The sequence below is a fragment of the Protomyctophum parallelum genome (genome assembly GCF_964188405.1).
Source record: "Protomyctophum parallelum genome assembly, chromosome: 8".
NCBI lineage: Eukaryota > Metazoa > Chordata > Actinopteri > Myctophiformes > Myctophidae > Protomyctophum > Protomyctophum parallelum.
The window spans coordinates 42,715,990-42,729,253 of NC_139703.1; the positions used below are offsets into that span (position 1 = coordinate 42,715,990).

The window sequence follows — 13,264 nt, forward strand, 5'->3', positions numbered from 1 at the left end:
ATGCCATGCCAGCAGAGGGCAATAGCAGCGGACAATACACTGTCAAGCAAATGGGAGCGTGAAAGCATAAGGCACAAGTCAAATTCACTTACCAAATTCATGGCCTAGATCAGAAGAGAGAGAAACCATTAGTACCGAGTCATTCCATACGGTATATTCAGATAAACTAAAAAAAAAAAGTCTAAAATAAAAACAATTCTAAAATGTAATAATTTATAATAATTAAATGCACATTATTTTCTACTTTTTATAGAAAGGTAGTGTTTGAAAACATTTTTACTGCAAAATTGGCAGGAAACTCAATATGATATTATTACTTTGGCCATAACTAAATATTTAGATTAATACTTAGCAGTGCAATAACTGCAAAAAACTAAATATCAATTTCAATTGTACTAGATATTCTTGAATCAGCTGAAACATAACATTCAAGTTTGTTCATAATTTTAAATGCTCTTTTAGAGGTCTATTGAGAAACATCCATGGATCTTTCATTAACACCTCTATCATAATATGATGAAATATACCTTATTATTAGCATATAGTTAGTGCTATTGCGGAACATATCACAGGATGATATTGCATTATTTTTTCCATTGCCATTGCTATCAGGTATCCGAGACAAGCTTTTGTTCAAGCTCTTATCATACATTTACTAATAGATTATGATATCCCAAAATATTATAGTAGCCTAAAATACCAAAAATATATGACATAAAATAAACCCACATTGAATAACATTAACCAAATATACTTGAACCAAAATACGTTAGGGTTTAGTATTCAACAATATATAGAATATGGACACAAATATAGAATATCCTGCATGTTTTTTTTTTGGCAAACAATGTTTAAAAAACATGTGGGGATAGAGTGACTGTCATTATGCAACTATATGAATCATCTTGCAAGATGTAAACAGAAACTAGAGCCACTTGTGACCTCTCTCTTTCATCAGAAACCTACTATTTGTCCCTCATGGAAGAAAGAGAGCGACAACAATCAAGTTGAACAGTACAACATGAACAGTAAAAGAACAATGTTCAGTTATCAGTTTGTACTACTGAGGCTACGGTCACACCTGGCGCTGTATCTGCCTATGTGGCCATCTTTTTGCAATGGTTTTCAGATAAATGCTCGAGACCGTTGCAGCTTTTCCCCCTCTGTCCCATCTAATTGAAGGCGGACCGGCCTGGCAACGTCAAGACAGAAGACGTTGGAAGTTACTCTATTTTTAGGCTGCGCTGGCTGCACAAAACAAGCGGCCAGCACACCACCTGCATTTATCAGCCTGCAACGAGGTGTTACCATAGCCAGAGAGTGTACAAATGTAACCAAATGGACCTGTAAATTAAATCTACGTTCTTTTGGGAATGATGCATGAATGAATGAATGGGTAAAGTCGACCCCAAGTCATGGACCAAGGAACATCCCCAAGTCATGGACCAGAAACATGCCCAGTGGACTGAGGGGTTGTAGGAGTGGAAGAGAGGTAGGCGCTCGGGTAGCACAGTGGTAGACAAATTCAGAATCAGGTCTCATGCTCACAGCAAACATATTAGTCTCCGCCTACAGGAGACAACATTTGCTGCGACCATGAGACCCGTTTCTGAATTCGTCTATAGTCCCTGCCCACCACCACGGAGGTTGTGGGTTCTAATCCACTGTGGAGAGTCCGGCTTTGTTTATGCGAACACAATTGAGGGAAGCCGGGTGGAAAGGGTGATATTGGTCATTGTATGTACTCCTACAGGCTGGGGCGGCACCTGTCAGCAGGGAGTGTTGGGCAGGAGGAGTAGGACTAAGGCCCTACGTCCTCGTAGGGCCTTAGTCGGGCTCCTCACTGGCAGGTGAGTCATTAGGATACAACATTGACAACACAGAGAAATGTGTGTGGGGAGGGACTTGTCACTGGCAGGTGACAGTGACAACAGAAATGTGGTTGGGGAGGAATTGGCCTAACGACAAAATTGGGGAGAAAAAGGGGCTAAAATATATTTGGTTATTCTAAATGTTAAAAACACAAAGCCACACGTTGGAGCAGTTAGCGTCGCAAAAAAAAGGAGTGGAAGAGAGGTGATTATCTTTTGATTTGGGGAGAAAAGGGGGGTTGGTGGACAGAGGACACATCACGAAGATGGCTGAAGAGGTAAGCAGATGGTTATATTCTAGACAGGGCCTAGTGTGACAGCATAATGGCAGAAAGGATGTGTCGCCATCGGATGGGAATAGGCTTGGAAGGCTGTGGCGCAACAGTGTGCCATCTCTGAGAAACCTGAGTGATAACATTACGGGAGGAGAGATAACAGACAGAAAGCGAAACAGGCAAATGAGGAAATACCTCGGTTGCCGCTTCCAGTAAAAAAGTAAGCAATGTGATTTAAATTCCCAACAATAGAAAAATAGTATAGAATAATAGTACAGTACGTTCATAATGAGGACGAAGAGGCGAGTTGGAACAGAACTGTACCATGTGTTAGGTGAGGCAAGAAGCAGGTCAAATAAGGACAACATTGCGGGTTTGACACGTTGCTCCATATACAGTCATTGCACCAGGAATATGTTCATGATACTAAACGGTAGGGCGTTTGAAAAAATGCAGTTCAGAGAAACTAAAGAAGAGGGAAGATTGAGGGCAGAGGAAGTACACAAGCAGATCGAAGCATGGGCTAGCACTGAGGATGGATAGAGAGCCAGAGCAAGGGCATCATGCTGCAGTACAAGGCATTTCACCAGGCTTGTCATCAACATTACAGAACATCAGAACCAGCTACTGTAGTAGTGAGTATGTTGAAGTTCATAGAACATAGAACAAAATACTAAAGTCTAAAGTTTTTTTAGCATGTTATTCCTTGTATCAATGCATGCATGATACAGAAGCAGGATCAACGTAATTTATTTTCCTGATCATATCAGAGAACTGAGATCTGTATCATTATTTTATCCTCATTTATTAGTCTGTGAACAAAGCTGCATCTCGTTTGCCAAGCTCATAGGCCACATTCCTGACCATATGCAAATAGGCCACATACAGTGACAAAAATGCTAATCTCCGACTGGATCCAAATGTCCCTCCATCATATTACTGGTATTGTGCACAAATAGCGCCAAGCCAAGCCTGTATCAGCCCCGCCCAGCCCGCAGTGAAGCGCATACCTTTAGCTTTGACTGGATCTCGCGAGATTTTCTTCGGGCGAGAACTTGCAAATGGCTAGAAACCTGTAATGGAAAAGAGCCAAGAGGGGGAAGAGAAAAGGAGAGGAAAAGACAAGGGAAGAGAGAGAAGCCGTAACCAAAGAGAGAAGAGATGCCCAGTCAGTGGTGCCCAGAGGCCTGTTTGTAGCGCCTACCTTGATACCAGCCTGGTATTCTCGTACTTTCTTCCTCGCTAACACCTGTATGTGACTAGACACCTAAAGGGGTATGAGACAGTATTTGAGCATAAAAGGTGCATGCACAAGCATGCAAAAACACACTCACACACATGGGTATGCATGCACACATACGGTCTGTGGGCACGCACGCACGCACGCACGCACGCACGCACGCACGCACGCACGCACGCACGCAGACACTATACATACATGTATGCATGCATACATACATACGGTCTGTGGGCATGCACGCACGCACGCAGGCATGCAGGCACGCAGGCAGGCAGGCAGGCAGGCAGGCAGGCACGCACACAGACACTATACATACATGCATGCATGCAGACACTAACATACATGCATGCATGCATACATACATACATACAGTAACACATAAGTAGTAAGTACTACTAAGTGTAGTTGTATTCTGATTCTAATTATTACCTTTTACCTGTTTTGTATTATTATAAATATAGAAACATATTGACAATCAATTTCCATGCTGTAAATAACTGTCATGCTGTAAATAAAATAACTAAGAACTGTGTTTTGTTCTAGACTTCTTCTGTATGCAATCATGTTTTCTATTAGTAATATGTATATCTAATTGCACTCAAACCATGTTTTCTTTTTTCTAAAATTTTTATCCCACGATTTTGTAAACCAGTTTTCTTTTCACCCAGTGCCAATTATCTAATGTAATCCTGGGCGCTACACTTCCTCTGCCAACCTGGGGGGGCAGCGGACTGACCTCATGCCTCCTTCTATGCATGAGTTTTCCCGGCCAGACGTAGCGCGTGGAAGGGACACGTTATTCCGACCAGTTCCTTTCCCCTCCATCAGGCGCCCCGGCTGGCCAGGGGGAGGTAGTTTTTTAGAGACCAGGATTACTGCATGTTTTTGTGAGGGTATCTACCCTAGCCTAGGGGACACGGGGAGAACATGCAAACTCCACACAGAAAGGCCCTTTCGCCAACCCCCGCCTCGGGTATGGGCACTGATGACGCGGAGGAGGGAACACGCGGCCAGTGCCCACAGCGTCCCCAGCGGGAATCGAACCCAGGACCTTCTAGCTGTGAGGCGACAGCACTACCAACTGTGCCACCGTGCCCCCTTCACTCAAACCATGTTTTTTAATGTCTGGTTACTGTACACAGGTTGAGGCCTCATATAAGCCCTTTGGACTTCTTGCCACTTTCCTTTATTATTTATTTTCTACGTATTTCCTATTTCTTTGGATTGTTTTATACTGTGCTAAATAAATAAATGAATCAAATCAAATCAAGTACTCTTCTGAGGTATTTGTTCTTAATCGAGTATTTCCAATTTCCAATACTTTTGTACTTTTACTCAAGTACATTTTGAAATCCGGATTTTCACTTGTAACAGAGCATTTCTATATTGCAGTAATTATACTTTTACTTAAGTAATAAATGCGAGTACTTTTTCCACCACTGCACGGCGCACACACTAATACATACATACAATACAAACATACATTACACACACACACATACATACATACATACATACATACATACATACATACATACATACATACATACATACTTTTTTACATCGCATGCAATGGATCTAACGTTAAGGGCTTGTTAAACATAGGATAGCACTGTGGTCATGTATGTTAATGTAGGTTTTAAAGCAAATGAACAATAACTAACTATTTATGCATTCTGAAATAGTGGAGAATAACACTTTTTAATCACGATCCTTTAGATTAAATCCATTTAACAAAAAACAAAACCATTTGTATTATTTAATGAGATAAGCATGTAGGTGGTCTAGTGGGTTGTTAGTTGTTACGTGTACTAAACTAAGAGATGTTGTACATTATTTACCTGTTTCCTTGTGCGGGTTTTGCCTGTCCTCAGCTTGATGTACCTTGCTATTAATTCATTACGGCCTGTAACAACAAAGAACAGAAAGTCATAAATTGTAAGAAAAGTAATATTGCAGTTTGTTCAAATCATTACTCTACAATAACCGCTCAATAGAGAATATTAACTGGCAATACCACAAACTGGACAGAAGATGGCGCACCAACCATACCTATACACAAGTCAAGCTACTGCACCCGTGTGACCTTTCCCAGAGGTTCTTAGGACAAACACAGTTTGTTGGTTGTCACATGTCAAAGGTCACAGTTGCACCTTACACTTTAATTCTCAACTTTATATTTAACTTTATATGTGTGTCATCATCATATAACACAATCTGACCTGCTGAGAGAGATATTTTTTTCCCCCACCTCATAATTTTCATTAGCTCATTTGACACCTCTTTACTTTCTGCTCACAGGGCCATGTAGGCTAATTACTGAGAGTGCTTAGAAAACAGGACCGATGTTTTTTCATGGCATAACATCTACACTCGACATTCTGCACAAACAGGTTGAGCAGAGAGTGGGCCTTCTATTTTGGGCTTTTTAATGGCTTTCTATACATCCTGTAGAGGGCATGGATCTTTAAGATCACCCGTTTGCACTGAAATGCAACTTGGATCTGGCAGAACTGGATCACCTTTAGCGACGAGAAAGAAAAAGCAACAGTGTGCTAATTTGAAGCAAAGAACATCATGCTGACTTCTTTTCATTGCCAGGTCGGTTGCTGGGATTTTGCGGTTGCAAACTGTATCAAAATGGATAGGCTGAAAGGCATTATTATATGTATTATTATGGATAATGGCCCAAAGTTGCTGACAGCCAACTGCTGTTTAGATACACACCCAGACACATAATGACAGGAACAACTGTCAAATCATGCTTCTTTTTTACACATCCTTCAGCCCTTGGCCTCCTTTAAGGCCCTGGTAGCACAATTACCATAAAAGTCGTGCGGGCCTTCAACGGCAAGCTTGCAGCACCCACTGTGCTCTCCAGCCAGCCATCCATTCAGCCAATAGAGCCAACAGAGTACTGGTGCACAGCAAAGTCTGTCTGCTGATACTGTGGTGGCCCCTCCCCCTCTCCCCCGGGTCCAGGGTGAACACGCCCGCTTCCAGCGCCTCCGCATTCCTCACATTCCTCTCTGCCTGTCACATCTGTGCTAGCCAGTCTGATTGGCCCGGGCCTGCAAGCGCAGCCGGTGCCTGGGCGGACGAACACATGCACATATGCGCCACTTGCAACTCTGGGAGAAGCGAGGGGGTGAGGGGGCTATTGGGGCTTGGGGCGAGAGGAGGAGGAGGAGGAGGGGTTATGGTTCAGGGGGGAAATGGGGGAGGTGTGTGTGTGTGTGTGGGGGGGGGGGGGCAGCTGATGCTGTAACTCTTGGAGAGGACACAAAGCCATAACTGTCTTCGCCAACAACTGCCACCTGGCAGCAGGGCAGCCCCTTCTTCCCAAAACAACACCACTGTGTGACCCTGGAGCCCAACGGATGGCCGCACCTGCTGCTGACCATCCGCGGTCCGGGGCGGCAGAGGAGGAACAATGTGATCCCAAAGCCTGGCAGCAACTGCCACTCTCAATCTCTTCAACCGAGGGGACGGACAGAGGGGAAAACATGATATCCACCAAACTACGGCTCTGGCCTGTCGAAGCCCTTTGCTGTCCCATTGTAGGGCCTGGCAGAGGACCGCCCCTGACCGACTGGGACACTTCTCCAGTTTCTCTGAAAGCTGACGGGTGCTTTTTAAGTCACTGTCTGAGTCAGTGCAGAGTGCAGACAGAGGCTCTGGAATTCCTCTTCCTCTGTAGAAGCCCATGCAGACATAAGAACTAAGTTTGTTATTAATCCTAAACAGTCATAAAACAATCATAAACTTCACAACAGAGTGTTAATTGATTGCAAATATTCAGTACTTTAACAGTACATTAGTACAGTAAAAAAAAAGTTAAGACAAAAAGCCCCAGGTTCTTGTTTCCATTGTGGTCCAACATAGAGAGCAGTACTGCTTGATATGATGTAAATGTTTTACTCCAGCTGCTCCATGCATACATAAGGCCAATAGTTAGTATGACATCAGCCACACTGTGCAGATGTTTGTAATTCAGTGTAATAATAGCACAATAAAGCTAAAGTATTATACAGACAAAGAACATAGTGCTATGTATAGCATGACCAGGAGTTTCTGTTTCACGAGACAAGCGGAGCTGCCCAGGCCTGTTCAGACTCGACTTGAGTGAGGGGGGGTCAGTCCTCAGTGAAGTCCTGTAGGCCCCAAATCACACTGTGAAAAGGTTAGTACACACAGCAGGGGAACACGACAGGTGCATCTGCTGTACTATGCAGCCACACACAAACACAAAAGCGCGCGCACGCCATAGACTGTAAAAAATATGGACAAAGCGTTCCCCGGGTCTAACATTAACGTAAAATGAAGCCTGAAATCCCTTGCATTCTAATGCACTGTAAATCGCCATCTTTCTAGATCCGTTTTGGACCAGCTGGCCATTGGCTGGCTCCGTTTGGGTCCAGCTGGCCATTGGCTGCCCAGACAACGAGGCGGGACTTCCCCCCTTCTTCTCCGTTGGTTTTTATTTTGACTCGAGTGGGAGGAGAAGACTCTTGAGTGGGAGGGGAATCCCGATCATAGACGGTAACGGTAGCCACGCCCCTCAGAACATACGCAACTTTATGGTCATTATTTTAATTAATGGGACCATAATTTTCCAAAAAGAATATTATGACATTAGAAATTAGACTTTAAACTAGTGACTGGAAGAAGAAAGTATTCATGACCATGTTTATTAAGGTAATACAGTCTAGGTGAAGTTGGGCCAAAATACATGGGCCTCTATGGAGCTATGGGGCTTTTTGGGTCCAGTCCAGCGCCACAACAGGCCATTATATGAACTACCGATTTCAAATGAGGCTTCACGAAATATCTGGCTGACTGCCCCCCTGGCGCACGCACACAGGTAGACATGCACACACGCATACACATGTATGTACAGGGCACATGCGCAAGGGCATAAAGCAAACACACAAAAAAATGCAATCATTTAACAACGATTGCACGTTTTGCATGACTCCCTTTGTTTCCTCTCTCTCCATTTCCCCTCATTCACTATCTTTCCATCTCTCCATCTAACCCCCTTTTGTGTTCACTCTCTCTATCTCTCGCTCACTCACTCAGTCCCTTGTTGATTGCTCAACACCCACTCAGGGCTGCTCTGTTCCCTGCAGGCTGACTTTGCCGCTCTCAACTGCTTCCATGCCAAGACACGCCTATATCTTCTTTTTTTTTTACTACACGTCCATTGGAATTTTCCACTTCCATACGGAGATGGTGAACAAAAAGGTAATCCCCCTTGCTCACCTCAACTCCTCATTCCCCCTCTCACTCTCATAACATTGAGGTAATCCTAAATTGCTAACATAGTACTGGCCAGCCATGACTGAAGACACTTCTTACATAAGGGGACTGACAGGGAAGCACCGGACCTGCTCAGTCATCGTCACAGGCCTCGCTGCTCGCTGTCAGTCAAATCATCTTTTGCCCAACTCAAAATGCCTTCCCCATGCCCTCCGTTTTCTTCCAACTCTGTGCATGAGACGAGCCCATCGCTCATTCCTAATGTGCTATGCTACGGTCAAAACATGCCAGCAGCCTTCCTCCCTCCCTCCCTCCAGTGGTCGCTTTCGCTCTCCCTTCTTTCTTGCCCAGAATGCTTTGCAACAGTGACAGCTGCAGGGCAGAGGTGTGTGCTGTGCTTGGGGCTTGGCATGCCTCTCCAGGGCCAGATAACGCAGGTGAACAGCATGTCAGCAGGGGCCCAACACAAAACCAGACAGACCACATTTTTTAAGTTACACTCATCTACCTAAAAAAGAGAAAACAGTCCCGGTTGTATTGTGCACCAATAATATTGGATTCTGCCTTTGATATTCAACAAATATGATACAATGGGGCATACCATTGCATACTTAAACATTACTATGGATCTGCACTGCTTTTGGACAGTTTTGTCAGATTTTAAATTCACAAGAAGAAGAAGAAAACTCATTCTGTGATATGACAGTAAGGCACAGTTGTGTTTACATGATTATCTGGTAATAAGTAGGTAAAAGGATAATGGATTATTATTAACAGATGTTTGCATTAATTAATTTCACTGTTCAAACTATTTTCCCCCTATGATCACCTTGCAATCCTACAGGGAAGTCTGGTCAGTTTTGTGGAACACCATACATCCCTGTAAAGTCATTATCCTGCTATGGCAATGGAAATTTGCTTCCCAGCAAAGAGAGAGAGTCAGAGAGAAATCCTGGCATAAAACGTGGAACTCCCAACGGGAGTGATGACTTGCCTGCTTTTCAAGGCCACGAGAGCCGGAGACTGCAAGGTAGACAGTATTACACACAGCGCAATCGTTAAAATTCCCCCAGCCTAACGTCAGGGTAGCTTTTAGATGTCTGAGGTCATCGCCTTGTGAGACGGCCTCTTCTTCTTCTTCTGGGGCATGCCATGGCTCTGCCAGGAGCGCCTCAGATGACTGGATGTAAACGGAGAGTGTGTTTACGGCTCAGCCAGGGGGAGAAAAAAAAAGAAAAAAAAAGAAAAGAAAAGCAGGCTCATCTTGACCTCTAACAGGGGTCCTGACAGTTTGCTGCTAAGGGGACAGGCTGTAGTTGATCTGTCTCTTTGTTGACGTTCTCATGACAAATGGATTGCGCGGGGTTCTCAGCACCATCTTGCTAAACCGTTAGAGAGAGCTATTTAGGCCAACACATTAGAGTTGCTGTCAGTAGCCCGTCCTAAAGGTCAGTGCAGAAAGACCCAATATAACCACTGCCAGTGCTTGTGTGATTCTGGAGAAGTGTGTGTTAAAATTACTTATCACATCATTGCACGTTAAAAGGCACACCCATCACAAGTGTTTTGTTCAAATAAGTGTTAAATCTCTCTGTATTCCCATAGTAATCGTTGTTGTATAGAGTGTTTGCCTAGTAAGAGGGCTCTCTCCATCTCTCCGGGTCTTTAATTAAACAGAAAATACAGTTTCAGTACGGGATACCAATTCAAAGCCGTTTTACCTGTTGACTAAATTCAATGCCAACTTTATCTTATTTATTTACAGGCAGTATTATCACTATTATTATGTTGTTACATTGTATTGTTGTTGGCACAGTCTTTTGCGGAACACATCAATAATGTGCAGCGTAACTGTACGAGTGGGTGACAAATAAAACCCTCTCGTCCGTGTTTAGCCGTGCTCTGCGAGTCTAATTCTCACCTGCAACTTTACTACTTTGTCATATAACTGTCACTCACGGAACTTGGGTTCTATAAATATTCTATAAGTATCAGTTGGCTTTTAAAAATGGCTCAGAATACCAGTGTAACAACAGGAGCCGTGGTAGCTGCAGCAGCAACTGTGTGCTGGCTGATACAACGCAGGTATGTGCGTGCGTCCCAAACTGTCTGACAAATCAAAAGAATGAGATTCCATCATGCGTGATTCATGCCCCAAGAATCCCATCTGACATCAAGAACAGAACAACTATGCAAAACAGCAGCAGAAGAACAATGCCTCAGATATATACAGTTACATGTGAGACTTTAATGGATATGATCAATGGGTTTTTTAATGTTACAGTGGAACAGGATTCAATTTAAGTTTATGAGACATGGACAATAATTAAAGGGCAGGAAAATCTTACAAAGCATGGCTTGAGGCAGTGGTTGCATTGCACTGGTGGAAATAAGACTATTTCGCAAACCAAACATCGGGTTCGTTGAGGACAATACAAAGAACCACGACGAGCATTTGAGATTAGTGTCTTTTCAGAGTCAGTTGAGCTTTGTGGATTTCCTGTCAATCAATGGTTCACTCTGTTGTAAGCCAAACTTCCAAGGTCTAATGCAACATCTAATTCAAACCAGCTCTTCAAGCACATTTTCTCACCAATTGGTGGGAGAGCGGGAGACCAAACTAACGTAATACTAATCCATGCAATGCTTAACACCTGGATGTCTGCAATTGTATCAAGGATGTTGCCAACTAATCCATCTGGACACAGAGTGTTTCAGAACATCAAGTGGTCAACACCTGCAACTTAAAAAAAACACACCACAGGAGACAGCAATGCTAAGGTCCTATGGAGAACAAAATGCCAACATGATGTTTTTTTATTCTCATGGTTTAGTTCACACTGTGCTAATTATTGATAATTTAACTGAGTCATCCAGCATCAAACACTGCTTCCCCTGATGATGAGCCACAGTGACCTTGGGGCAAAACTCTCTCTGAAGTAAAAACTAGCAGGGCAAGAATGCTGCATGATCTGTTACTGCAACAAAAAAAAGGAAAGAGCAGGTTTCGCCACTGACAGATGTACGGGGCGGTACAAAGGGAGAGACAGAGACGTAGCACAAAAAAAGAAAAACACCCCTTCCTTGAAAGAGGTTGGAGGAAAACCAGTTTGGGAGAACAGACGAGAGAAAACCAAGGCAAGGAGGAGGTGAGATGCTCTGAGGAAGGCAGTAACCAGCTCAGAGAGCGCTGGTGTGACTGGAAGAACCAGCCTCTGGGTCAGAGCACAACGGGTATAGACTTGTTTTAAATGGAGTGCTGTGTGTGGAAAGAAAAACATACAACTGTGTCAAAGCTGTGGCACAAGTGTGAAAGAGGAGTGAGAGTCTCCAGGGCCCTGTACTGAGAGAGCCAGGCAATTTCTTGTGTAATAATGAGAGATGAATTGATATATGGGTCCATGTGTCTTTGATTCGTGTATTTATTTATTTTTCTTTTTTCTTTAGTTTCAGCCACAATTGTCAGAGTAATGGAGGGTTGCCTTCAGTGTATTCATTAGAGTATGTCCTCCTGAGTACTATATAATTATTGTGTTCTGCATTGTTCCCTAATGCATGTGGCTGCTGTCCAGCGCACTCACCATACATCTTCCCCTCGTCTGAAAGGATGATTTTCCTCCTGCCGCAGGGCGGGTAAATGGCTAAGGCCTCCTGGAAGCTCTGTTCAATGTCGGGGCTCCACACCCCCTCTGCGTCCCCATCCAGGGCCTTGTCCAGCTCCTCTTGGTCCGCGTCCAGCCCATCCTCCGGGCTACCGTTCGCACTCCACTCGTTGGACGCAATGGTGGCGGCTCCCCCTTGGGCCCGACCCTGAGCCCCGCTGATCACAGGATCTGTATGAGACAGAGAGAGAGAGAGAAAAAAGAAAAAGCCAGGAGAGGGTTTTGTTGTTTATTTGGATTATCTTCATCACTCGGATTGAAGGTGCTAATTGAAACATCCTTGCAACATAAAATCCGTGAAAATAAAAAAATTGATCCCTAAATAAATAATCTTAAATTAACATAATTGTGAGACAGCAACACGTGTGTTGGGTGAGAGGGCCTTGAAGTGAAGACATGTGTGAATCTTAAATGGTTTGTCTTTTTTGGTCGCCAAATTATTTTGGGGGTCCCCAGAATATTACTGGAAAATGGAAATTAAGAGTTTACATAGTACACATAGTACATGATCCTTAATGATTATATCTTGTTTCAGTATTTATTTATGATGTATTTTTTAAATTTTTCGTTGGGGGTGGGGGTCGCGTTCCCCAGCCAAAGCGTGCAGACTTTGTTTGACCGCTGAGGTTCAGATGACTCAGGGTAACTTTAACCCTGTTATACTGTACACTGAGCAACTGGTCCTAATGACAGCCCTAATTAAAGACTGTTCCTTATTACTGAGTGCTACTAAATTCCATCCTTAATATAATAAACCACTGCAGTTAAGTCAGTCTGTTTCAGTGTCATCGACTAATAAATTATTTCGTATTTTCAAAGGGAGCAAGTTTGTCCTAATTGCATCATGAGCCACACATTGTGACAGAGGTGGTGGATATTGCTAGTGTTGTAAATGTATGGGCTGTTTGTTTTGGTATTGTCCAGGGAACAGTGTGTTAATTAAATTCCATGCAA

The 13,264-nt window shown here is 43.5% G+C and overlaps 1 protein-coding gene across 3 annotated transcripts in view; it reads right to left on the reverse strand.

Moving 5' to 3' along the window:
• The window catches only part of tead3b (TEA domain family member 3 b), a 35,802-nt gene that overhangs the window by 6,739 nt on the left and 15,799 nt on the right, over window positions 1-13,264 (reverse strand). Inside the window, exons 3-6 of one of the 3 annotated variants that reach the window (XM_083770525.1) lie at window positions 12,230-12,481; window positions 5,228-5,292; window positions 3,157-3,219; window positions 93-104 (exon numbers count right to left, since the gene is read on the reverse strand). In XM_083770525.1, the coding sequence (XP_083626651.1) occupies window positions 93-104; window positions 3,157-3,219; window positions 5,228-5,292; window positions 12,230-12,236 (147 nt within the window). In that variant the 5' untranslated portion in view covers window positions 12,237-12,481. Of the gene's footprint in view, window positions 1-92; window positions 105-3,156; window positions 3,220-3,350; window positions 3,414-5,227; window positions 5,293-12,229; window positions 12,482-13,264 lie in introns of all 3 variants that reach the window. The other 2 variants (XM_083770524.1, XM_083770526.1) reach the window with 2 other exon arrangements.